A 27819-nucleotide genomic window follows, 5' to 3' on the forward strand; every position below is an offset into this window, starting at 1 on the left:
GGGATAGGGTCTGGGTGCGATTGTTGGTGGTGCAGGCACGATGGGCTGAATGGCTGCATTGTAGGGACTCTATGGTATCACAGGAAACACTCCACATTCAAACAGGTAAAGCCTTAAGGTATCTTCTATATAAATTGCCTCAAAAGGCATTGAACCAAATAGTCCTATAGTGTATGTAAATCAGTGTCACACACATCCTAACACAAAATAGAGTCAACTAGCACAGGCCACTACTTTCAAAAAAAAGTTTATTTGTACAGTGGATTGAGCACAATGACCATTTCTTTATGCTTTATTTGAAAGTTTCAAGTCCAAAGACCACAGCTACAGCTGGCTGTGTAAGCTCTAATACAATCAATATTAATGATAAAGAGACTTTGGAAGGCACAGCAGGAGGTGAGGCATGAACATCAGAGATTCGCAAACAATTTCTCCAACATCAGCCAGAGTAAATAAAATATTTGGTTCAACTACACTCAAATGTCCAGTCCGTATGATTTTGAAATAATAGTCATTCTTCACTAAACACCTTTCGCTGTCCCCATTACTTCAATAATAATATTAAAATACAACATTTTTCCATCACTAAGAACTTAAAGAAAAATTACTTTTCTGCCACCTCTCCTGCAGGCACAGGCTCCTGCTGAGTATCATTCCACAGGTTTGGATATTTTATTCTGAGGACATCACAGTTAAGCCCGAGTTCTCCTAAAGAAAGTGGGAACTTGGGCCCTGTCTCATACACCCAAGAATAAATACACAAGCCCTCCAATTACAAAATAAAACAAGGGATATAAGCCACAACACTTCTCCAGAAACTAGTGAAGTGGGCTTCCACCACTTGGCACTCTTCAACAGTTATAAATAAGTCAGTAACAAAGACAGCAGTACAGAGCAGTGACTCCAGACTGAACACAAGGTGGTTGCTCTCCATTAGCTTAAACTGTACAAGTGGGAGGTTAGCTCTGGATGTAGCATTGAGGATAAGTATAATAACCTAGGAGATTCTCATTTGTTTAAAATAAACAGCATGAGTGCGTACTAATTGCATTAGCAAGTGGCTGTTCAACAGTTCAGCTGAGCAATGGATAATTATTAAGGCAGGAAGTGTTGATTTGAGCCTGGTGCTGTTAAAAATCCTTACACATTGGAATCCTCAGTGAAAATTAGTATGTACTGGTGCTGTGCACACACTACAGTGCAGCGGGGACATGTGCTGTGCTGCTGTGACTGTCTGTCTGTCTATTCCAAGTGCTTAGTCAGTCACAGTCCTGCACAGCAGCAGTCGAAAGGCAGTGGGGTTCCAGCTGGTAGCTGTTGAGCAGACTTGACATCAAATCCAGAGAGTCTTCTCAACCTGAATGCTTGAAATGTCAATAGTCTGCAAGACCCCAATATCATTTCAAAGGCACTTTGCAGTAAGTTGCCAGTTAATTATACAACACCTTCCCAGTGCAACAGTTGCCAATTTAATTACAATTTCATATTCAGTATATGCCACAGAGAACCAAAAGCTAAATAACATTTCCCTAACATTTAAAAGCCCAATTTCAGTAGTTCATACAGTACAAAGAATACAAAAAAAATCCTTTTACAAAAAAAGTGATTTTGGTTATTTAACAAATTATAGAATATAATAAAGTGGTACAAAAGAAAAACACCCAACTTAATGAAATAACAACGTATTTCTGGATTCTAGACGTTGTGCAGATGTTTCAATTCAACAGATCAAACTAAATAGCCTCTCCCAAGTACTGCCCTGACCACAGTTTGTTTGCAACAAGAATCCTGGCTGGGATACGTGCGGGTTCCAGACGGGCCCTTTCCCCCCCACAAGCCCTGACCATTGGTCTAGTGTTTTTCAGAGGCATCTCTCTGCACAAAACAAAATCCCTCCTCCACCCCTCGAAATAAAGGAGGAAAGTCCACATGCAAAACAGGAAATACACAGCAGGAAAGAAGAACATTAACCATTCCAACTCAGGACAGAACCCACCCAAAACATTAACCCATATTTAATCATTAAACACACATGCCTCCGTATTTAGTAAAACATTAGCCCATATACCCTTAGATTCTGGCAGACGTGCTGTGCATTTGCTGCTTTTATGGAGTAGTATAATTTCATTGAATATATTGTCCAGCCAGTCAAGCGAACACACAGGGAATAGAAAGCTCCTTTTGATTTTCAGACTCATTAGTGGATCCAGGCACCACTTCTTCCTAGTGCACTGTATTGGGCTGGGGTAAGAATTCTGACCCAATGAAAATACAAAACCAGCTGCTATTCCTGATGCAAATGAAAACCTTAAAATTGTGACTGCACATACAACTGCTGCTGAGGGTGGTTTCCCCATCATCACAACGGAGATCTTTCCCTCTCTGACAAACAGAGTTTCCGTCTGTAGCACCCAAAACTCCCAATTTGATCTTGGGCATCAGATCAGATGAAAATTTTTAAGATATGGTGTCTTTCCATGACCTCAGGGCATCTCGATGCACTTGATCTGTGCACAGCAAGCTCCCACAAACAGCAATGTAATAGTGGCAAGATGATCTGTTTTAAGTTTATTTAATGTCACTAGTAGGCTTACACTAATTGCAATGAAGTTATGGTGAAAATCACCCAGCTGCCACACTCCGGCGCCTGTTCGGGTACACAGAGGGAGAATTTAGCATGGCCAATGCACCTAACCAGCATGTCTTTTGGACTGTGGGAGGAAACCCACGCAGACACGAGGAGAATGTGCAGACTCCGCACAGACAGTGACCCAAGCCGGGAATCGAACACAGGCCCCTGACGGTATGAGGCAGCAGTACTAACCACCGTGCTGCCTTAAGTGATAGCGGTTGTGGAATAAATAAATATTGAGGACATCAGTGGGGGGGGGGGGGGGGGTGCGGGGAATATCCTAAGTAGTGCCTCCAGATCTTTTACATCTTTCCCTGGGGAAGCAGACAGTTTAATACCATCACAATTACATTTGAGGCAAGGGCTTCTTGTTCCATCTCCAGCCCTTTTAACTCTACCACAGCGATTGAAGGTAACCTGTGCAACGACACAAGCCAGATTGGCAATTAACATTGCTATTCTTCTCCACACACCGTCCCACCAGTTTCTCCCTGCCCTCCCCACCCATGACATTTCCCTGGGTTATTTTACTCTATAAACTATGCATCGAGTGCAGACTGCTTTTGCTCAGCTTGGGATCCACGCTGTACACCTGTAAACAAAGTACTTCTGACGTCTGGAATCCAGCTTAGTTCAGATGCCTAAAAAAAAACAAGTCGCCACTCTTTCAAAACTGCAAGGAATCCACCCAAATTCCACCTTCAAACTCCTTGCAGTCATTTCACATCAGGCACAGCAGGTTTTACATTTACATATCCGACCAACACAAAACAAAATCAGATTAGCACATTTTTCATACACTCAATTTTTAAGAAACACTCCAGCGATAAAATAATTAAACCCCAGCAGATCAACGAGGGATCGATGAGTTCACACCCAGCGCTCGTGGCATTTGGTGCGTGCCCTCACTTTGAGTGCTCAAAAATGTTCCTGTAGCATGTGACAAATTGAACCATAGCCAGTGGATGACAAGCTGCTCAAACCTGCCAGCAAAAAATAAAAATACTCTTGCACACAACAGGCGTTCGCAACAAAAGGCCAGTTCAATTCTTGATCAAAATTTAGGGGGTCCCAAGAAATGTACAGCACATGGGGGGAGCAAGCAGACCAATTTCTGAGGAACGAAAAGCACATGTGGACATGTTCCTGAGGGACGTGTAGTGCATGGGGAACACAGGAATGTAAAGCCCCATAATCTGCATCAGTTTTATGATAAATTTGTATCTTATTTGCTGTTTCTCAATGGCTTCATTCTGTTTGTACTTTTTTATTGGGGACATTTCATAGGAATTTACAATAGCAGGACCTAATTGGTACGGCTTCGATCCCAATTTCCCCAAGAGTTTTTCAAACGGTTACATCTGCAAAGATTCGGAATTCAAAGGGGCTTCAAATTGTATCCAATGCCTTTTGTTGGATATTTAAGGGGCTAATATCTGTGCAGTATGGGCACAATAAATGGATCATTCACAGAGGTTGCAGGGCTGTATTACTAATGTTACTAATAACACAGATACATGCAATAAATTGACACAATTTCTCCCAAACTCCTACTGCATAGCAGCCCAGTGGAAAACAAAGAAACAGGAAAGGATTGTTTCATGCTGTTTCTATAGTTTCCAAAGTTACAGTGATCAATCAGGAAAAGCCGGTGGAAAATTCTACCCTCGAAGGAGAGTGGAGCAATGATCAGAATCTTCTTCCGGCATCTTTGTAAATTTGTGGAAAAACACTGGGTTACTGACGAGGGCAAGGCACCATGACAACTCGGGGAAAAAAAAGGACGGAATCTTTCCCAACTCACCACTGAGTGCTTACGTCAGAAATCTCCACAAGCTCAAAAGGTTCAAAAGATGTCACACTCCATTAATTTAAAATCCTGCTCCAGTGTTTCTGATCAGAACACATGCAGCAAGGCTGAGTGAAGCGTGGCTTAATGCACTGAAATGCTTCACTTAGAACAGCTATGGATTGATAAAGAGCAGGGCAGACCTAAATTCACTTCACTGGAGACAATATTTCACCCAAGCCTCTGCACACTGATTTATGGTAATATAACAACCCAGGTTCTACACTGCACATATTATAACTCTTGATTAAATTATCATGCACAGATTTGACACACTTCACTAGCTCATCTTGTATTTCTGGCACAAACCAACCATGGACTTGAGCTTAGATACAGAAACGTAAAGTTTTCAAGTAATCCTCCCATCTTTTAAAGGGGAATAGTGTTTGCCAACCACCCTCCTCCGGCGGATGTTAAACTGAACATGTTATTGAGCAGAAAAGGAGAAGCTTATGTTGAGGGAAGTCACAAGAGTATGAAACATTCTTCCACTTTTTACATCCCGCTGCGATTTCCTTAACTGATGGCAGGCCATGGATAAACCTAGAGTTAAAGCTCCTCCTACCAACTGCGACCCAAAACCACAAACTGAAACCATTCAGCAGAACATTTTCATCGCCGACATTATTCTGTTTGGAGTGGTGCCGAGTGCTGCCTTAAAAGGGGTTTTATCCCGAGATTGCACCCACAATGCTATGTAAAGGTTCTGTTGCTGCTGCCAAGCTTTACCCTGCCAGCCACATTCAACAAGCGCAGGGCAACTCTGGGGTTTTCCCGGCACTGGCGATGCGACTGTAAAGCAGCAGCGCACAACAACCTGGCGCACTTCACTAATACAAAACCACACTTGGCACCGCCCAAAGACTTTCCTCAACAGAGGAAGATCCCACTAGGCAATGCTAGATTTAAGGTATACAGAGTTAAAATTGTTTGAGGCAGTTGAGAGTACATCAACAAGAGATGTCTCTGATGGCACGCGATTCAGGTTTTACATAAAGATCCGCCATAATGCCTTTGCCAAACTTAGAGTTAGTGTTCTGAACTAGTGAGTTTCCAAACTCAAGCAACACAAATGGAAATGTACCAACTTTATGGAGGGCAACATCCCGTTCTCAACATTTAAAGGTTAGATTTTGCAATGGGAGGTGATGGGAGATTACAAATTACACCTTCTGTTAGAAACTGTCCTTAAAGGTGGTCTTCAAACAGCGCATTTGTGGACCAGGGTTAAAAGGAAAGTGGTTGGTGATACAGGAAGAATTTTACTCGGAATAGCCGCTGGACGAATGGGAGCTCAGCTTAAAGGCTAGCTTCGAAAGGACGGAAGAAAGCGAGGGCCTGTGTCGATCCCAAACCGCAGACCCTCACTTCCAGCTCACTGCTGAGACACATTGAGCAGAGACGTCCCCCTCCCTGAGGGAGGGGCACACATGCTCACACTTCTGGTGGCCAGTGTGTTACAGGAAGTCTGGCATCATGCCCACCCTCTTAGCAGAGGGCAGGAAAGTATGTTTGGGGTTCGGGGGGGGGGGGGGGGGGGGGGAGAAAAACAGAAAAAGAGGGTAAAAGTCACACCAAAATTGAAAAATGATTATAGTAACAGCAACATCTATTCCTGCTCGCCATCGCTTGGTTCAGTTTGCCTCATACTCCAGGAGCTGGGGGAGTGAACTGCTCACTTTGGTTTAGTAGGTGGGTGGTTTGTACTCAGAGTCTGACTGGGCAGTGCCGCCAAATGGCGGCTGCTGGTAGTTTTCAGTGACGTTGGGATATGGTGGGTAATCATTCGTCGGGTCCATATACTTCTCGGTGAATTCCTCTGCGCCCATACGATATCGCTTGAAGGCAAAACAAACCAGCAACCCCTAAACGGAAGGAAAACACCAAGAGTCACAATCAGGAATTCCAAACCTGGAACAACATCTCATGAAACAGCCTCCTATCCATCGTCTACACTTCCCACTGCCTCGGAAAAGCAGCCAGCATAATCAAAGAGCCCGGACATTCTCTCTTCCACCTTCTCCCATTGGGAAAAAGATCTGAGGACACGTACCAACCGACTCAAGAACAGCTTCTTCCCACTGCCATCACACTTCTGAATGGACCTATCCCGCACTAAGTTGATCTTTCTCTACACCCTAGCAATGACTGTAACGCTACATTCTGCACGCTCTCCTTTCCTTCTCTATGAATGGTATGCTTTGTCTGTATAGCACACAAGAAACAATACTTTTCATTGTATACTAATACATGTGATAATAATAAATCAAATCTCTATCAGTGTAACACTGAGCCTGAGTGCCAAGCTTCGGTTTCCAATGAAGTGAAGATTGCTTTTCTATTCTTATTCTGATGCACTAAGGCAGACTTCCGTCTGTTTCTGTAGCTAGTAATTCCTGGAACAGATCACTTGTCTGTTGCCAGGGGTCTGCAGCATGAGGGAGCGACAGTCCACATCAAACGTGGTTGACCAGGAGTCTCTCCCGCTCTTATCGCCAGCCACTGGTGTGTTTGGAAGAATTTGCATGTTGACATTCAACCTTTTTGACCACATTATGAATGCACCTTACTTAACCATCAACTCCTGGGGTGGGACTTGAACCCAGAGCTTCTGGCTCAGAGGTAGGGACAGCACCAACTGTGTCACAAAACCTCCTGAAGATTGCTTTTGCTGAACAGTAAAACTCTAGTTGCACACGTCAATTCCCTGACAATTCCCTGACACAGTGCATACAAAGGAAGTTGAATCCATGGTTTCACTCTTCTGTCAAGTGCTCCCACGTGACCCCCGCCCCCCAAACTATCATAGTCAGAGTCATAGAGGTTTACAGCATGGAAACAGGCCCTTTGGCCTAACTTGTCCATGCCACCCCCTTTTTTTTTAAAAAACCACCAAGCTAATCCCATATGCCCACATTTGGCCCATATTCCTCTATATCCATCTTACCCATGTAACTATCTAAACGCTTTTTAAAAGACAAAATTGTACCCACCTCTACTACTACCTCTGGCAGCTTATTCCAGATGCTCACCACCGTGTGAGAGAAACAAATACTACTTTGGACACTTTATCTCTCCCCTCTCACCTTAAACCTATGCCCTCTAGTGTTAGACTCCACTACCTTGGGAAAAGATATTGACTATCTAGCTGATCTATGCCCCTCATTATTTTATAGACCTCTATAAGATCACCCCCAAGACTCCTGCGCTCCAGAGATAAAAATTACAGTCTATCCAGCCTCTCCTTATAACTCAAACCACCAAGTCCCAGGAGCATCCTAGTAAATCTCTTCTGCACTCTTTCTAGTTCTGTAAAAAACCTAGCTATGAAAATATTAACTTATTTTAATGTGTTCTTGGGACGTGCATGTTGCTGATGAGGCCAGCTTTTACTGCACCTCCCTCAGTGCCCCCGGGAAAATCTGGTGAGCCACCTTCTTGAACCCTTGCAGTCCCTGTGGTGTAGGTACACCTGCAGTGCTGTTAGGGAGGACATTCCAGGATTTTGACACAGCGACAGTGAAACAACAGTAATATATTTCCAAGTCAGATGGTGAGACATGGGAGAGAGATCAAAATTGGAACATGGCAGAATTCTTTCCTCCATTGATGTTTCCTCCCTACATTCCCCTGTTATGGGTGGCACAGTGGTTAACACTGCTGCCTCACAGCGCCAGGGATCCCGGCTTGGATCAGTGTGTGTGGAGTTTGCACATTCTCCCCGTATCTGCGTGGGTTTCCTCCCACGGTCCAAAGATGTGCGGGCTAGGTGGATAGGCCATGTTAAATTGCCTCTCAGTGTCAAGTAGCAGCTGCTAGGGTAAATGTGTGGGGATAGGGCCTGCATGGGATTGTGGTTGGTGCAGACTCGATGGGCCAAATGGCCTCCTTCAGCACTGTAGGCTCCTATGATTCTATGTCATTTTTTGCACCTCTAAGGAGATTTAATGGGACAATTTTAGACCAGCTTCATGTGCCAGTGCTCTGTCCCAGGTAAAGACAGGAAGAAGTTGGACTACTCACTCTCTACTCTCCCATCAACAGAGCCTTCCACATTCGACAACTAGAGCCAGAATGTGACAGCAAACTATAAATACCAGAGATCAAACAGCACAGCAACCCAACCACCTTACCCTTACAAACAGCCCGGATCTCATCTAAAACTGTGGCCACTGAATGGGGGAGGGAGTCACGCTGGTGCACGGTTGAGTGAATTTTATGAACACTGGTTCAGATTTCCCTGGGCCCCATGTTATTTAATGAGCAGCTGGAGCTTCGAGGCCCTTGAACAACAAGGGGAAATTAATCGAGCCAGTTATTCATGCCATCGAACGATGCTACTCTCATGTTTGCCCGATGCACTATTTCATTTCATTCGCTTTGACGAAAACAGTGAGGGGTTAGTCAGAATTCTCAGCACTGCCACCCACCAATGGTGATTTTCTTGCCGTCAAGTTAAACGCTGCCGCCCTTTATTTAAGGCTGAAAAAAAAAAACACACTGGTGCAGGAGAGCTGGCAGCAGAATAATCGATGGACTGGTTTTTTTGAGGAAACTGGTCGTGACATTTTGCAGGCCTCGAAAGTCCACAGGCCACATACAAAAAAAAAACACTTTGCTGTTGACCTAATTAACAGAAATACCACCGGGAAACAATCCAAGCATTCCGGATCGTTCTCTTAACCAATACAGGGTGGTTGATTTGGGAAGTAGTCGGGAGATAAATTCAGGTCTCCCGACTCCAAGCAGCACTTTTATTCTGGCAGATATTTAAAACCCCTTTCTTATAAAGGGAGGCCACAATTATTTGTTACATGGTCTGATGTACAAAGGGAGGCAGTCGAATCGAGAAGTCTGTCCAAAAAACAAAAATTGCTTCTGTTGTTGCTTCTAAAAATCAGCAGCATGCACGCAATTTAAATAAAATGTGATACAAACATACTTTTCCTCAACGAATACAGAATCTCGCAAGAAAAAGTGAGTCATTTATCTCTATAAAATGTTAACTAAATTTAAGCAGCACCTTTCTATTTACTGTGTCTACACATGTCGGTTAGAACTAAGTAGTTAATAGTCGAAACTATATGGTTGGTCCCTTTGATCTGCACCAAATTAGCTTCCCCCTTTAGTGAAGCTTGTAGAACAAGCAGTCACAAGAAAAGAACCAGATCTCCTTGAAACACACCTCCGCTGGCACTCACCTCCACAGTTCATGGAGATTAACCTGTTGATGGCTCAAAAATATTCTATCGACCACCCACAAATGAGAAGAAAGCAGCTCATCAGAATCTTTGAGGGCAATGAGGGGTGGAATGGTGGCGCAGTGGTTAGCACTGCTGCCTCACAGCGCCAGGGACCCGGGTTCGATTCCTGGCTTGGGTCACCGTCTGTGTGGAGTTTGCACATTCTCCCCATGTCTGCTTGGATTTCCTCCGGGTGCTCCAGTTTCCTCCCACAATCTGAAAGATGTGCTGGTTAGGTGCATTGACCCGAACAGGCGCCGGACTGTGGCGACTAGGGGATTTTCACGGTAACTTCATTGCAGTGTTAATGTAAGCCTTACTTGTGACTAATAAATAAACTTTAACTTCAGAAGTGAGATTGCAGAGAAACAGCTGGTGCTTTAATTGTTTCATTAATTCCAACCCCACCTCCCAAGAAACTGGATATAAATATTTTGCCAAACCCCTTCCTCCCACAAATTCATATTCACGTCAATCCAAACCTACCATATCATTTAGGCCAAATCACCTTAACATGTCCACTTCAATATAGCGAGCGATTAAACAGCTGTACAAACTCACGCTTTGACTTACCCAGCTGAAAATGGAGAAGAAAGAGAAGGCAATGGCTGCCCGGGCACTGTCAACCCCGATGATTGGATTGGAAGTTGTGGACACCCACTGATTGGTGAGGAAACAAAAACCAACAAACCACAAGAACGTCCAGAAGCCTAGGAGAAGAACAGAATAAACTGGTTAAACTGCTACCAGCAATTACTCTGATAACTAGTGTGAGCCATCAACAGTATTTTGACAACGACCCTCATGTATTAGTCGAGCAAATGACAGAATCAGCAATAGACCACAAGCCCCGAAGCACTGCTACTGTCCGTTTTTATTCTTCTGTGTGGGTGTCACTGGCTGCCTGCATTTATTGCCCATCCTTAAGTGATGTAGTTTGTTAGTCTGTTTCACAGGGCAGTTAAGAGTCACCATTGCTGTGGATCTAGAGTCACATGTAGGCCAGACCAAATACGTACAGCAGATTTCCTTCTCTAAGAGGACAGCAGTGAGTCAGTTGGATTTTTAATGGCAATTGACAATGGGTTCATGGTCGTTATTAGGGACAGCACGGTGGCAGAATGGTCAGCACAGCTGCCTCACAGTGCCAGGGACCTGGGTTCGATTCCCAGCTTGAGTCACTGGGTCTGTATGGAGTCTGCACATTCTCCCCGTATCTGCGTGGGTTTTCTCTGGGTGCTCTGGTGTCCTCCCACAGTCCAAAGATGTGTGGGTTAGGTTAATTGGCCATGGGAAATTGCCCCTTAGTGTCAGGGAGATTAGCAGGGTAAATGCGTGGGATTATGGGGATTGGTGTCTGTGCAGGTTTGATAGGCTCATGGTTCCATGAGAAAGGTGTCAAGGTTTACAAATGACAAACTAGGGGCAGTGGCTAATGATGCAAATGATCATAATCTAAAGAGAATCCTGGACCAATCGTGATTGCAGGTGGAATTCAAAGTTGGAAGAGTATAGATTACATACAGAATGGCAATGTGCTTAAAATAACAGTGGGACGGTGATCCAGGCGTTTTGCCACACAGGTCATTGGTAGCAATGAAAACACATGATATTGTTGATGTACAGCTGGGGAGGTGTGACTTCCAAAATCAAGTTTGTGAGGGTCTTGGTGAGGGTGCAACTGGAGCCTGGTGTTCAGCATTTGGTCTCAGAATACTACAGTGCAGAAGAGGCCCTTTGGCCCACCGACACATAAAATGCCCTGACCTGCCCACCTAATCCCACTTGCCAGCACTTGGCCCATAGCTGTCTCCATGGTGCGGGAGGGATGTAAATTTATTTGAGCGAGTCCAGTGCAGGATTAGGAAGCTGGTAGTTGCTATTAATGGGGCCAAGTTATGAGGAACGATGGGCTAACACAGATTCACATTTTGGGCCAAAGGAGGACGGATGGGGCAGGTGGATGGTAGTCTTTACAAGTTTTCACTGGATTGGAGAATCTAGATCGAGCACCGAATTCAATAATAGACAAGTTTTACATAGAACATTACAGCGCAGTACAGGCCCTTTAGCCCTCGATGTTGCACCGACCAGTGAAACCAATCTAAAGCCCATCTAACCTACACTATTCCAATATCATCCATGTGTTTATCCAATGACCATTTAAATGTCCTTAATGTTGGTGAGTCCACTACTGCTGCAGGCAGGGCATTCCACGCCCTTACTACTCTGAGTAAAGAACCTACCTCTGACATCTGTCCTATATCTATCACCCCTCAATTTAAAGCTATGTCCCCTCGTGCTAGCCATCACCATCCAAGGAAAAAGGCTCTCACTATCCACCCTGTCTAATCCTATCATCTTGTATGCCTCTATTAAGTCACCTCTTAACCTTCCTCTCTCCAACGACAACAACCTCAAGTCCCTCAGCCTTTCCTCACAAGACCTTCCCACCATACCAGGCAACATCCCAGTAAATCTCCTCTCCCTTTCCAATGCTTCCACATCCTTCCTATAATGCGGCGACCAGAACCGTACGCAATACTCCAAGTGCGGCCACACCAGACTTTTGTACAGAGTTTTGGAGCTGAGTCCACAAAAAGATCTGCCAAGATCTTATTGAATGGCGGAGCAGGCTCGAAGGGCCAGATGGTCTACTCCTGCTCCTAGTTCTTATGTTCTCTCACAATGTCCTGGGATGCACTTCATCAGGTCCCGTGGATTCGTCTACCTTGATGCGCTTCAAGACTTCCAGCACCTTTTTCAAAGCAAAAAACTCAAGTGGAAAATGGGAAATCCTGGCAACATTTTTGCCAGCACGTGGATGGTAGGACAGATTATCAGCGTGGGAGGTAGAACAAAAAGCCACAACTTAACCCAGAATCAGGTTAGGCTAAATGGACCATCTGTCTTCTGTGGTCACCCAGAACAGGATGTATTTGTTTTCTTTGCAATGTATACAAGTAAAAATGAAAGGCATATGCAATTAATTGGTAACCAATATTATTGCTTCCTCTAGCTAATACTCAAACCCTTAAATGCTGCCTGGGCAATTAGCAAAGATCAAGGGTCAAACCTGCCCATCTGATACAAAACTACATAAGGCAATGAATTTGGGTAGTTTTTTTGAGGGATGTTGGCAAGCAGGCCATGAAGAACTGTTCACTTAAAAACGTATCAACTACCTACTTACCTCCCTGCAGAAACCCAACCCTGTCCAAGACCTGGGGCTTGGGTTTTATTTCAGTTACCAACTCCTTCCAAGTCATGAGCAGCGGAGAGTTCCAGCTGCCATTGGAGAGATTCAGTATGTGGGAGACAGTGATGGATTCTGGGGGTGCAACTCAATAAGACCAAAACTGCGCCACATTAACTAATGTCAAATGACATGAAAACAAAATAATTGCAAATAGCAATGAAAAAAGTACATTTCAGCAACCTGATGCATTTTATGTTGCTAAATCTTTGAGCTTATAGTTTTTCTTTTTAAAAAATGCTGGAGAATATTTACAAAGAAATTTGATGCAGAGGCCAGAACCAAGACATGTCCAGGTTCGAAGCTTGAAGCTCTGGTCAATGGATACAAGATGGTAGAAAAAACTGCCCAGGGCAGTGTCACACTAATCATCCATCGAGCAAAAAACATTCAACCCACCATTGGGGAGGTGAAGAATAGACCTTTCTTTATAAATCATGCAAATAACTGGGAAATAGAATAGATAGCAAAATATTTTGAATCTTATATGGAATATTACACTTCTGGGGCAACAATAAAAATACAGACGTTAGACTCAATTAACACCACACATGGGAATCGAGTTGCATATTGCATGTACCTTCCTCTAATAGGTTGCCTCTCTTCTTCTGAAATTAGTAGAATAGAAATCATAGAATCCCTACAGTGCACAAGGAGGCCATTTGGCCATTGGATCTGCACTGACCACAATCCCACCCAGGCACTATTCCCATAACCCCACACATTTACCCCACTAATCCCCCCGACGCTAGGGTCAATTTAGCATCGCCAATCAACCTAACCCGCACATCTTTGGACTGTGGGAGGAAACCAGAGCACCCGGAGGAAACCCACGCAGACACGGGGAGAATGTGCAAACTCAACATAGACAGTGACCTGGGGCCGGAATTGAACTTGGGTCTCTGGTGCTGAGAGGCAGCAGTGCTAACCACTGCACCACATGCCGCCTCGTATCTGAAACCATAGAAATCATAGAAACCCTACAGTGCAGAAGGAGGCCATTCGGCCCATCGAGTCTGCACCGACCACAATCCCACCCAGGCCCTACCCCCACATATCTTACCCGCTAATCCCTCTAACCTACACATCCCAGGACTCTAGGGGCAATTTTTTAACCTGGCCAATCAACCTAACCCGCACATCTTTGGACTGTGGGAGGAAACCGGAGCACCCGGAGGAAACCCACGCAGACACGAGGAGAATGTGCAAACTCCACACAGACAGTGACCCGAGCTGGGAATCGAACCCGGGACCCTGGAGCTGTGAAGCAGCAATGCTAACCACTGTGCTACCGTGCCGCCCTGACCCTGCAGCACACACCCACAGGTACCACCTAATACCTCAGCCAAGTAGTCATTCATCATGGGTAGAACCTGACACAAGAGCTGGGAATGGGAGGGAGAAAGAGATAAAGAATGAAGTCCAGAACTCAGTCTAGGCCTCATCATTCCTTCTCCAAGGACAGAGCAAGGAGTGGTACAGCAGCTAAAATCAGTCCGGTAATCAGAGAAGAAACCTAAACTATCTTTGTCTTTGTGCTTCAGTTACAAACAAACCATAACTGCACTAACCAACTGTAAATCATTTGGGACACTTGGGTTCCAGGCTTTTGTTCATAAGCAACTCATCTAATTTGGGACTTGTATACATTTGTGTCTTCCAAGTTTTGATTAACCTTTGGTAAACAAATGATAATGTCCCATTACTCATCTCTCAGCACGGATATGATCAGATAACTGTGTGAGGCAGTCCTGGGGACTAACATTGTGAAGCCTGGCCTTGACTAGGGAACAGCATCACAAAGATTTCCCCATTGCTCGTAGCCCACACTCGATTGGTCTGCCTACCTGAAATACCAAGATCAGCCATAATGATGTGCTTGCGCTGGTTAGCATTGCTAATCTGAGGAAAATAGACATCAAGAGCGAAGAAGACTATGCAGATGAGGAACGCAATCACACCAATCCCTACACCATAGTGACAGGCATCCACATTTTGATTGAAGATGCATTGCAGTTTTGAAGTATGAAGCGAATTCATGTAACCCTCACTGGTGATGCAGCCAAACACAATTATGGAGAAGATCTGGATAAAACAAAAAAAACAACAAAACAAAATTATTACACACAAGAAAGAAAAGCTGACATTGCTATAGTGCCACCCATGATCCCAAAGGACTTCACTGCCATGACTCACGGCCCATATCCTGGTGAATGATGGTGCAGTCCCCATTCTTACATCTACAGATCAGAATGTCACATCCGACACGGCTCCTTATTTGAAAAATGATACAATTGCGTTTGAAGTTTGCTTGTGTCTTTTACACAACGCCACCACCTGAACAGAGCACATCTAGTTGACATGGAGTAACATTAAGGTATTAGCTCTGCCTTGATACTCTCCATGTTTGGAAAGACAGTTTGCAGTTAGTACCTATCTCCATGCACGAGGAATGGTCACCGCCAGACTGCTGTAACTGTGGAGCCTAGCCCACCAATGAGATTCTAATTGTTTTTAAAAATTAGAGGAGGAAGGGAAGACACTTGGGATAAAGTAACAATTGTTGTATACTTAAAAGGAACTCATTTGAGAATATACATTTATTCAGGAAAATATTCTGTCTAAACTAAGAGCGTGTCGTATGAGGAACAGTTGAGGACTCTGGGTCTGTCCTTGTTGGAGTTTAGAAGGATGAGGGGGGATCTTATTGAAACTTACAGGATACTACGAGGCCTGGATAGAGCGGACATGGAGAGGATGTTTCCACTAGTAGGAAAATCTAGAACCAGAGGGCACAACCTCAGGCTAAAGGGACAATCCTTTAAAACAGAGAGGAGGAGGAATTTCTTCAGAGAGTGATGAATCTGTGGAATTCATTGCCACAGGAGGCTGTGGAGGCCAGGTCATTGAGTGTCTTTAAGACAGAGATAGATAGACTCTTGATTAATAAGGGGATCAGGGCTTATGGGGAAAAGGCAGGAGAATGGGGATGAGGAAAAATATCAGCCATGATTGAATGACGGAGCAGATGCGTTGGGCTGAGTGGCCTAATCCTGCTCCTATGTCTTATGGTCTAAACTTGCACAGTGGATAGAGCCAAAAGCTTTATAATCATGTGAAATATTCTAACTAAGAGGACAGTTTGAAATAGCTTAAGACTCTTAACTGGGACATCAGTTACAAAACGTGAGCATGCTGGGGCTCTAATTCCTTTAGAATCTAACATTATTACTGCAATTTAATTCCACTGGAGCTGACTGCAATTCCTGATAATGCCTCAAAGACCTCATGCAACAAGAGATCAGCATACTTCAATTTGTCAGTAATGTGGATCATTACGAGACATACATTATTTAACCTGACAGTTCAAATGGTATCATTAAGCAGAGCTTCCTCCAGATCTATGATGTTATGTAAAGTGTTTATTCATCACTGCGCAGTGACGGGAGCGAGGAGATCCTTGGCTGGATCAATGAATAAAGTTCAATATTTCAAGGAGATAGTCAGTCGATAGCAGCAGTATTTTTTTTTGTTTGCGTCTAATTTATTTTACACTGAGCTGCCAACTCTGGTTATAGTTATCGCCGCAGCTTTCACCACACGCTCTCTTACCAGCGACTGCACTACCCAGTTGAATAGACTCTCTCCAACAAGTGCCCAGAGAAAATGAAAATCATATTTTTAATAGCCCAATAGTTTTATTCCAGGTTTGGCTGCATCCTGAAGATTAATCTGAACTTTCTGCAGATTCCAGGGCCATCCCGGGCTTTGGCAACCCTACAGATACAAACCTAGATTTGAATTTGAACAACATACACTGCACATGATCTCTCCCAGTATCGGTTTACACAGCACTGCCAGCACTTTCTTATTGACTGTTTACCATGACATGCAGGAACACACATGATGCTTGCATACCAACAACATGGAACACGTGCTATATATAATTCTGATTGTACCCGAGGCTGAACCCTTTGATCCAATCTTCAGTAAGTCACCTTTGGGGGTGGCACGGTGGTTAGCACTGCTGCCTCACAGCGCCTGGGACCTGGATTCGATTCCCAGTTTGGGTCACTGTCTATGTGGAGTTTGTACATTCTCCCCGTGTCTGCGTGGGTTTCCTTGGGTGCTCCGGTTTCCCCCCACATCCAAAGATGTGCAGATTAGGTGCATTGGCCATGCTAAATTCTCCCTCAGTGAACCTGAACAGACGCCTTAGTGTGACGACTAGGGGATTTTCACAGTAACTTCATTGCAGTGTGGATGTAAGCCTACTTGTGACTAATAAATAAACTTACTTTACCATAAGGAAGCAAGCCTACATAACCATAATATTGGAGGGTCACAGCATAAGCAAGGCACTGCAGAAACACAATTGGACTTCTGTGTATAATTCTATCTTTTGGTCCTCTTCACAAGGATGTGGGAGTTGCCGTTTTGAACAAGCGCAGATATTATGAGTTGGGATTTCAGGAGTGGGCATAGGAAAGGGAAGTCAGAAGATTAATAATGAAAGCATCAGAAATGATATTTCCATAGTATTGAGGGACTGCAACACTATCATATGTCTGAGTACATGGGCAGCACGGTGGCACAGTGGTTAGGACTGCTGTCTCTCAGCTCCAGGGACCACAATTCTGGCCTTGGGTCACTATCTGTGTGGAGTTTGCACATTCTCAGTATCTGTGTGGGTTTCCTCCGGGTGCTCTGGTTTCCTCCCACAGTCCAAAGGTGTGTGGATTAGATGGATTTGCCATGGGACATGTATGGAAGTATGGAGATAAGGTGGAGGGGGGTGGGGGGAGGGCCCCGAGTAAGATACTCTGTCAGAGAGTTGGTATAGACCTGACGGACTGAAAGACCTCTTCTGCACTGTAGGGATTCTATGATTCTATAAAACCAAAGCTCCATCTTCCCTCACGGGTGGGTGTTATGGATCCCCCAACACCATTCAAAGGTGGTCAGGGGAGCTCTTCCAGTGTGTTCTGGCATGCAAATTGACCGCTGTGTTTCCTGCATTGCACCAATGAACACACTTCAGAAATACCCCATTGGATGTGAAGCACTTTAGGATATCCTGAAGTTCTGAAAGGTTCGTGATACATGTCAGTTCTTTCTTCCTTACTTGTTTCTCACAGGAAAAGGGGAGGGGAAGATCTGAATTCTGATCATTTGAATTTGACTTGCATTGTAATGTGTTGTCTGAAGTTACTAAAGTCATTACAAATTTCCAAAATCTTTGTCCCAAACAAATTAACAGTTTGCATTCCAATAGTGCTCTTCACGTGCAAGAAGACACACAAACTTATGAAATAGGACCAGGAGTGGGCCAGTCAGCCCCTCGAGCCTGCCATCTCAAACCACTTATCAAAAGAGGGAAGGATTGAAGAAAACCAGGGCAGGGGAAGTTCGGAGAGTTCAGACTGGAGACCCAAAGACATCTTTGAAGAAAGAGGTTATAATGAGAATTTTGAAAGCAGGAAGTAAACTAACCAGGCAGGAAGAATTAAGCAGGAAGCTTCTGAGTGCAAGAGCAAAGTGGGTTAATGAGCAGGCATCAGTGATAGAGGGAAGGGAGCAACAGCCAAAGAAGTCTAGTGGTAAAGGAATGCAAGATACAAGTGGAGACTTATCAGCACAAATTAGTTTGCTATGGTGATTTCTGGTCTTGCCTCAAGACAGAGAATACAGCCCATTCTTAACACAGAGAGGCGATGGCCTAGTGGTATTATTGCTAGACTAATAATCCAGAAACTCAGCTAATGTTCTGGGGACTCGGGTTTGAATCCTGCCGTGAGAGATGGTGGAATTTGAATTCAATTTTTTTTTTTTTAAATTCGGGAATTTTATGAAATATTTCACTGATCACCATGAAACCATTGTCGATGGTCAGAAAAACCCATCTGGTTCACCAATGTCCTTTAGGGAAGGAAATCTGCCGTCCTTACCCGGTCTGGCCCACATGACTCCAGAGCCACAGAAATGCGGTTGACTCTCAACTGCCCTCGGAAATGGCCAAGCAAGCCACTCGGTTCAAAGGCAACTAGGGATGGGTAATGAATGCTGGCCAGCCAGCGACGCCTATGTCCCCGAACGAAGAGAGAAAAACATGTGAGCATCAAACAAGGAATGGAAACCTCAACATCTGGCTGAGATCTAAAAGTGAGTAGGAGCAGGTGGGAGGGTGTTGGTGTTTGCTGCACTCTTTCTTCATTTCTTAGCTCAAGAATAATAATATTGGTGTTTGAGAAGGGTGCATGTCAGACAGGAAATAGCACGAAAGGTAAAAACATCTAATAACGAAGAAATAAAAAGTTGTGGCTGGTAAGAACTATACTGCAAGATTCTCTTGTGGTAGAGAGTAACATCTCTGTCCATTAAATACAAGTTTGCATTTTGCCGAGTTGCAGCATCTCAAGCCAAAGGCTCCTTCCAAAAATCCTAGCATTACAACCGACACCTACATCCCAGGAGCTAAAGAAAAGTACTTCTGCATCTCTCTCTCGGCATCAGACAGTCTCATCCCACAACAGTACAAGGCAGAGCTTAAAGCCTGGGGTCCTGAAGGCACGGCCACCAATGAAAATCAGGCATGCCTAAGAGGCCAGGACAGAGGAATGCAGAGAACCCAGAGATTTATGGGGTGGGGGGAATGACCCTGAAGGTCAAGTTGTCAGTCAGCCCTCCCTGTGTAGAAAATGGCTAAATAGGTGAAATATCGGAGCGTCGCTGTGGTTGTAAAGCAGCCTCTCAATATAAATCTCAGCATTCAGCAGCAAAAAGAGAAAATAATGGGTACAAAAGGGGTCAGTTTAGAAACTTTGCTGTCACCACGTTGCCAACTGAAATAGACCTCGTGCCGTTTTATTTTTTAAATTGTTCATGAGCTGTGGGCGTCACTGGCTGGGCCAGCATTTATTGCCCAACCCTAATTACCATGAACTGAGTGGCTTGCTGGGCCATTTAAGATTCAACACATTGCTGTGGCTCTGGAGTCACATGTAGGCCAGACCAGGTAAGGGTGGCTGGTTTCCTTCCCTAAAAGGACATTAGTGACCCAGATGGGTTTTTCCGACAATGGTTTCATGGCCATTTTAGATTTTTAATTCCAGATTTTTTTTGTTGAGTTCAAATTTCAACATGGTGGGATTCGAACCCAAGTCTCCAGAGCATTACACTGGGTCTCTGGGTTACTAGTCCAGTCCTTGTGTAACAGTAGCTGTGTTATACTGAAGAGAGAAGCAAAGATGCAATCAATCAGCTCTGTTTTAATACACCTTACAACATGAACAAAGGACAAAATATGGAATTGAACAATATAACAAGGTGGTGAATCATCATGGCAAAACAGGGCAGTGTGAAAAATTGGCTCCCACATAACACACTTCCTGTTCTTACCACCACCTTTTCAGTTGAGCTCCAAGTGGTTTCAAAAGTCGATTAAGCCGCAACTGCTATCCTGTTCGTTGGTATCACAACTGGAGACTTTCCGAACGACTGTTAGGTTATCAGTTTCAGTTCACACAGAGTTCAGTGTCTGCTAGTGCAGCATCACAACAGTGAAACTCAATGATGACATTAACTGAGAGGAGGGCTGTATTTTAACAGACAAGAGTTTAATACAAGAACTGCATCCTGTACAATCAACAATATTTCTCTTCGAAGATTGGGAAGGACGTGCGGAGAGAGAGGGAGAGTGATGGTTGAAGGACTTGAGTTCAAGACTTGGCCTATAAGAATCACAGAATTCCTACAGTGCAGAAGACGACCATTCGGTCCATCAAGTCTCCGAAAGAGCATCTTATCCAGACTCTACCTCCGCAACCCCATGTATTTATCCCACTAATCTCCCTTAGCTAGATCCCAAGATCTAGTGTCCCTCAGATCTTGGGACACCAAGGGGCAATTTAGCATGGCCAATTCACCTAACCAGCACATCTTTAAATGCGGGGATAGCCTACATCTTGCAGTTTCTTTCTTTCCACGTGCTCCTTGTCTAACTTTTGTTTTAGTTGATCTAATGTCCAGCCAGTCTGCAGTAATTCCTCCCATTTCCCAAGCCAGCCAACCATTCATCCAAGGCCATGAATAGAGGAAAGAGCTACTTCAGTAAAATGATTCCTCTCCGATGCTTTGTAAATTAATATCGGTATTATTTGTTAAATATGGTGGGCATCAAAACAACCACTTTTTCAGTTTGAACTGACGTTCGGTTGAATAAAGGAATAAACCCAAGGACCAGAATTAGATTCGGGATTTAGGAATAGTGAGGCAGAAACCAGAAAGAGACAAAACATATCTCCTTGTAGCAGAGACACAGAGAGAGCGCGGACAGCTAGCTAGGTTAAAAAGTAAGAAGGTGGTCGTAGTTAGCACTGCTGCCTCACAGCCCCAGGGACCCAGGTTCGATTCCCATCTTGGGTCACTGTCTGTTCGGAGTCTGTTCGGGTTTCCTCCGGGTGCTCCGGTTTCCTCCCACAGTCCAAAGTCGTGCTGGTTAGATGCATTGGCCATGCTAAATTCTCCCTCAGTGTACCCGAACAGGCACCGGAGTGTAGCGACTAGGGGATTTTCACACTAACTTCACTACAGTGTTAATGTAAGCCTACTTGTGACACTAATAAATAAACTAATGGGAGTGACATCTTCAGATGGATATCAAATCTGAGGAGCAGAAAAATTAAATTAAAATAAAAGTGAACAAAGATGGAAAGTGATCTCCCTTAAAGAGATAGCCTAGTGGAACATAGACATGGGGCAGCACGGCGGCACACTGGCTAGCACTGCTGCCTCGCAGCATCTAGCACTGCTGCCTCGCAGCATCTAGCACTGCTGCCTCGCAGCATCTAGCACTGCTGCCTCGCAGCATCAGGGACCTGGGTTTGATTCCCGGCTTGGGTCACTGTCTGTGCGGAGTCTACACATTCTCCCCATGTCTGCGTGGGTTTCCTCCGGGTGCTCCGGTTTCCCCCCTCAGTCCAAAAGTCGTGCTGGTTAGGTGCTTTGGCCATGCTAAATTCTCCGTCACTGTACCCGAACAGGCGCTGGAGTTTGGCGACTAGGGGATTTTCACAATAACTTCATTGCAGTGTTAATGTAAGCCTACTTGTGACACTAAAATAAACTTTTTTTAAAAATCAATGTAAAAAGTACAGGTGAGTGACAGAAGAAGTGGTATATGTACACTAGAAAGCTGCACAGGCTGCCATACCTGAATTAATAACGTATTTTCTCTTTACAGATTCGTACTCTTGTACCTGCTCGGCATTTCCAGCACTTTGTGGGGTTTTTTAAATTTCAGATTTCTAGTTTTAACCTTATTATCCCATTCTTATCCCGCAGGGCGTTTTTGTTTAAAATCCCAGTCTCTAACATGAGGGAGTGTGTGGAGGAGGGGTGCAAATCTAAGGACAGATCTCAAAGTCCCCTTGACAGCCACAAACATTGGACACTGTGTAAACAGAACACCTAAAGCAAAAACAATCACTGTCAAGCAAAAGTGATAGAATTATGCATTGGAAACAAATCTATCCAACATGTACAGAGCTGTAAGCACAACTAACAAGAAATTGAAGAGACGACTGCCAGAATCATTGCATGACATAATTTGGAATTTTGGTAACTTTAAACACAGGTTTCAAAGATTCTATGTTACAGTATTACCATGCACCAGAGCAGGAAGGAAAAACTGCAGCATGATGGACAAATACCAAGCAATAAAAAAGCTGGGAACTGTAGAAAGATGGGGTAATCCAGGACTGAGAAAGAAAGAAACATAGAAAAACTACAGCACAATACAGGCCCTTCAGCCCACAAAGTTGTGCCGAACATGTCCCTACCTTAGCGATTACTAGGCTTACCTATAACCCTCTATCTTACTAAGTTCCATGTACTTATCTAAAAGTCTCTTAAAAGACCCTATCAAATCCGCCTCCACCACCGTTGCTGGCAGCTCATTCCACGCACCCACCACCCTCTGAGTGAAAAACTTACCCCTGACATCTCCTCTGTACCTACTCCCCAGCACCTTAAACCTGTGTCCTCTTGTGGCAACCATTTCAGCCCTGGGAAAAAGCCTCTGACTATCCACTCGATCAATACCATCTTATACACCTCTATCAGGTCACCCCTCATCCTTTGTCTCTACAAGGAGAAAAGGCCGAGCTCACTCAACCCATCCTCATAAGGCATGCTCCTCAACCCAGGCAACATCCTTGTAAATCTCCTCTGTACCCTTTCTATGGCTTCCACATCCTTCCTGTAATGAGGCGACCAGAACTGAGCACAGTACTCCAAGTGGGGTCTGACCAGGGTCCTATATAGCTGCAACATTATCTCAACTCCTAAACTCAATTCCTCGATTGATGAAGGCCAGTACACCATACGCCTTCTTAACCACAGCCTCAACCTGCACAGCTGCTTTGAGCGTCCTATGAACTCGGACCCCAAGATCTTTCTGATCTGTCACACTGCCAAGAGTCCTACTATTATTATATTCCGCCATCCTATTTGATCTGCTAAAATGAACCACCTCACACTTATCTGGGTTGAACTCCATCTGCCACTTCTCCGCCCAGTCTTGCATCCTATCAATATCTCGCTGCAACCTCTGACATCCCTCCACACTATCCACAACACCTCCAACCTTTGTGTCATCAGCAAACTTACCAACCCATCCCTCCACTTCCTCATCCAGGTCATTTATAAAAATCACAGAGTAAGGATCCCAGAACAGATCCCTGGGGCACTCCACTGGTGACCGACCTCCATGCAGAATATGACCATCTATAACCACTCTTTGCCTTCTGTGGGCAAGCCAGTTCTGGATCCACAAAGCAATGTCCCCTTGGATCCCATGCTCCCTCACTTTCTCAATAAGCCTTGCATGGGGCACCTTATCAAATGCCTTGCTGAAGTCCATACATACTACATCTAGTGCTCTTCCTTCATCAATGTGTTTAGTCACATACTCAAAAAATTCAATCAGGCTCATAAGGCATGATCTGCCTTTGACAAAGCTATGTTGGCTATTCTTAATCATATTATACCTCTCCAAATGTTCATAAATCGTGCCTCTCAGGATCTTCTCCATCAACTTACCAACCACTGAGGTTAGACTCACTGGTCTATAATTTCCAGGGCTATCTCTACTCCCTTTCTTGAATAAAGGAACAACATCCGCAATCCTCCGGAACCTCTCCCGTCTCTATTGATGAAGCAAAGATCATCGCCAGAGACTCAGCAATCTCCTCCCTCAGCTCCCACAGTAGCCTGGGGTACATCTCATCTGGTCCCGGCGACTTATCTAACTTGGTGCTTTTCAAAAGCTCCAACACATCCTCTTTCTTAATATCTACATGCTCAAGCTTTTCAGTCCACTGCAAGTCTGCACTACAACCAAGATCCTTTTCCATAGTGAATACTGAAGTAAAGTATTCATTAAGTACCTCTGCTATTCCTTCCGGTTCCATACAAACTTTCCCACCATCACACTTGATAGGTCCTATTCTTTCACGTCTTATCCTCTTGCTCTTCACATACTTGTAGAATGCCTTGGGGTTTTCCTTAATCCTGCCTGCCAAGGCCTTCTCATGACCCCTTCTGGCTCTCCTAATTTCCTTCTTAAGATCCTTCCTATTAGCCGTATACTCTTCTAGATCTCTAACATTACCTAGCTCCCTGAACCTTTAGTAAGCTTTTCTTTTCTTCTTGACTAGATTCATTACAGCCTTTGTATACTATGGTTCCTGTAACCTACCATAACTTCCCTGTCTCATTGGAACATTGCTATGCAGAACTCCAGACAAATATTCCCTGAAAATCTGCCACATTTCTTCCGTACATTTCCCTGAGAAAACTTCTTTCCAATTTAAGCCTCCAATTTTCTGCCTGATAGCCTCATAATCCCCCTTACTCCAATTAAACACTTTTTAAAAAACTTGTCTGATCCTATCTCTCTCCAATGCTATTGTAAAGGAGATAGAATTATGATCACTATCTCCAAAATGCTCTCCCACTGAGAGATCTGATACCTGACCAGGTTCATTTCCCAATACCAAAACAAGTACAGCTTATCTACATACCATCCTAAATTGTACTAAACATGAACCAGGTATACTCACAAAAAGTAACTGATTAGTTCTCAAAACTTAGGGCAACGGGTAAAATTCTACTGAAGTTTACAGAAGTCAAAACAAGTCTCCTAAATGCTATCAATAAGAGTTTGCCACAATGCTAAATAAGAACATAAGAACGTACAAATAAGGTACCCGGTTAACCACCCATTTTACAGCAGGAGCATGGGTTAATGCATTCAACCTCACTTTGGAAAAGATTCTCCGGTCTAGGTCAGTCTCTTTAAAAACAATAAAGCAAATTACTGCGGATGCTGGAATCTGAAACCAAAAGAGAAAATGCTGGAAAAATTCAGCAGGTCCGGCAGCATCTGTAAGGAGAGAAAAAAGCTGACATTTCGAGTCCAGACGACCCTTTGTCAAAGCTAAAAGGCAAAGAAAGTGGGAGATATTTATGCTGCAGGGAATACTGAGGGAATTGAAAGATGAGTCATAGCCACAGAAACAAGGAGAAAGGCTGCATTTTTTCCTTAAAAAAACGGAACCAACAACAAGACACGAAATTAGCGACAAGACCCGTAGAGCAAAATAATTTGGACTTTTTCTTTCATGTTTTCCTTACGTTTTCAGCTACACGTAAGCAGGAAGGTGTGTGGAGGGGAAAGCAGGCGAGGCAGGACTGCTGGACAGCTGATGTCACTAAGCAGCCATGTTCCTGGCACTAAAACTGGATTTTATTTCTGGGAACTGAACAGCAGGATCTGTTTGGGAGAAAGTTGTCGGGAGGAATTCTCCCGGCCCTGGTCCCTTAACTCTCTTTCCAACAACACTCAAAAAAAAATTGCTAAACAGCCTGGTTTTGAACTTAGCACAGAATGTCTGTGGAGAAGTAACTACATCCTACTCTCCCTCTCTACAATTACACAGCGAAATTTCTACTTTCGATGTTGGGAACGCTTTTAAGGGGAGCTCCTCCCCGGGCATGTGATTTCCAATCGATGCGGAAGTGGTTGGAGACCTGTGGAGAAATAAGGAGGTTGATTGCCCCATTCTGGGCCCGAACGCAACGAAATTTCACCTTGCAAAAGTTACATCGCGTTCAGCTATTTTTTTGAAACACAGAACTGTGATAAAAGCTGCTTTTTAAAATCCAATTTCATCTCTCTCCCTGACTTTCTGAAATTGACAAATAGGGAAATTAACAAGTGCTTAGAGGGACCTGATCAGCCACCTCTTCCCAACCCAGACACACAGCACAAGCAGAAAGTACAACTCCTCTCACTCACCCAGCACACCATCCGTGTGATCGTGTGAGGCTGTTGCAAAAAGTTCTGCAAATCAAACGCTCCCCCTGCTTTGGCCGCACCGTACACACTCCCTTCCATCTCCTTGCTTGTGGGCGAGTGACAGTCAGCTTTCCTGGTTGCCTTCTCTCGGGGAAAGGGGGTTGGTGTTGAGATGGGAACAGGGGAAATGTCTACAGCCCCGTTCCCCGGCCGCACTGCACAATGCAGCAACACGTCAGTACGCTGAGAGAGAGAGAAAGAAATGGGGCTGGATCATCATGTGATACCACCTGAGCAGAATCAACAGCCAGAAAAGGCTGGGCTTCAGCCATGAGAAGCGAATTAACATTAACCCTGCGGGTCACTACCATTACAAATACCATCGCATCTGAGCTGTATTTAGTGCTTACAGCGACATCCAGCATCTGAAAGTGCTGGCATCACTTCCAAAAGCCTCCTCATTCTCTTTAACTGCCCCCTCCCCCCCCGAACTTCTCAAATACTTTAGTGTTTCAGAATCTGTTTTGACTTGCACTATGTTATGAAACACCCCATCACAGGCTGTTGTAACATTCTGGAGATTTTCAGTGCTCATTTTTGTGCTTTTCGTTAAAGGTTGGTGCACTATTTTTTAAGAATTTCTTTCCTGCTACCTATTAGACTTCTCATCTCCTGCTATGGTTATCTTCCTTCCTGCTTTCTCAGGAGACTAAGGAAATTCAGCATGTCCGCTACGACTCTCACCAAATTTTTATAGATGCACCATAGAAAGCATCCTTTCTGGTTGTAGCACAGCTTGGTATGACTTCTGCTCTGACTAAGACCATCAGAAAGGGTTGTGAACATAGCCCAGTCCAACACTCAAACCAGCCTCCCATCCATTGGCTCCGTCAAAGCAGCCGGCATAATTAAGGACTCCACACACCCTGGACATTCTCTCTTCCACCTTCTTCTGTTGGGGGAAAAAATACAAAATTCTGAGATCATGTACCAACTGACACAAGAACAGCTTCTTCCGTGCTGCCATCAGACTTTTGAATGGACCTACCAGATATTAGGCTGATCTTTCTCTACACCTTAGCTATGACTAACACTATATTCTGCACTCTCTCCTTTCCTTTCCCCCGTTGTACTCTATGAACGTTTTGTCTGTATAACAGGCAATACATGTGACAATAATATGTGCGGGTTAGGTTGATTGGCCATGATAAATTGTCCCTTAATGTCAGGGGGATTAGGAGAGTAAATATATGGAGTTACAGGGATAGGACAGGACCTGGGTGGGATTGTTGTCGGTGCAGGCTTGTTGGGCCAAATGACCTCTTTCTGCACTGTAGATTCTATAAATAATAAATTAAATCAAATCACTGACCCATTCCCGTGGAGACATTGTCTTTAACCCTACTAACATCCCAATGGGCAAAATGTGAGTTGCTTTAAAAAGTGGAACAGAGTCAAAACTTGCTCTCAAGTTTTTGA

At 44.3% G+C, this 27819-nt stretch overlaps 1 protein-coding gene across 1 annotated transcript; it reads right to left on the bottom strand.

Annotated features, from left to right (window-relative positions):
* Positions 1–231: 231 nt before the first annotated feature.
* On the bottom strand, positions 232–26591 carry LOC144501730 (synaptogyrin-2-like). Its single transcript, XM_078225708.1, has 4 exons — positions 26341–26591; positions 14828–15065; positions 10298–10434; positions 232–6346 (listed from the first exon to the last, which is right to left on the bottom strand). Exons 1-4 carry the CDS (start codon positions 26437–26439, stop codon positions 6167–6169), a joined length of 654 nt encoding a protein of 217 aa, XP_078081834.1. The 5' UTR covers positions 26440–26591; the 3' UTR covers positions 232–6166.
* Between the last annotated feature and the right edge of the window lie 1228 nt (positions 26592–27819).

Source organism: Mustelus asterias, chromosome 12 (assembly GCF_964213995.1).
Source record: "Mustelus asterias chromosome 12, sMusAst1.hap1.1, whole genome shotgun sequence".
Classification (NCBI taxonomy): Eukaryota; Metazoa; Chordata; class Chondrichthyes; order Carcharhiniformes; family Triakidae; genus Mustelus; species Mustelus asterias.

Coding starts and splice junctions, on each gene's coding strand:
- LOC144501730 (XM_078225708.1), bottom strand. CDS start 26,439: ATGGAAGGGAGTGTGTACGGTGCGGCCAAAGCAGGGGGAGCGTTTGAT. Junction 15,066..26,340: donor TCACACGGATGGTGTGCTGG/GTGAGTGAGAGG, acceptor TGTTTTATCCAG/ATCTTCTCCATAATTGTGTT. Junction 6,347..10,297: donor TCTTCTCCATTTTCAGCTGG/GTAAGTCAAAGC, acceptor CCTTCCGTTTAG/GGGTTGCTGGTTTGTTTTGC.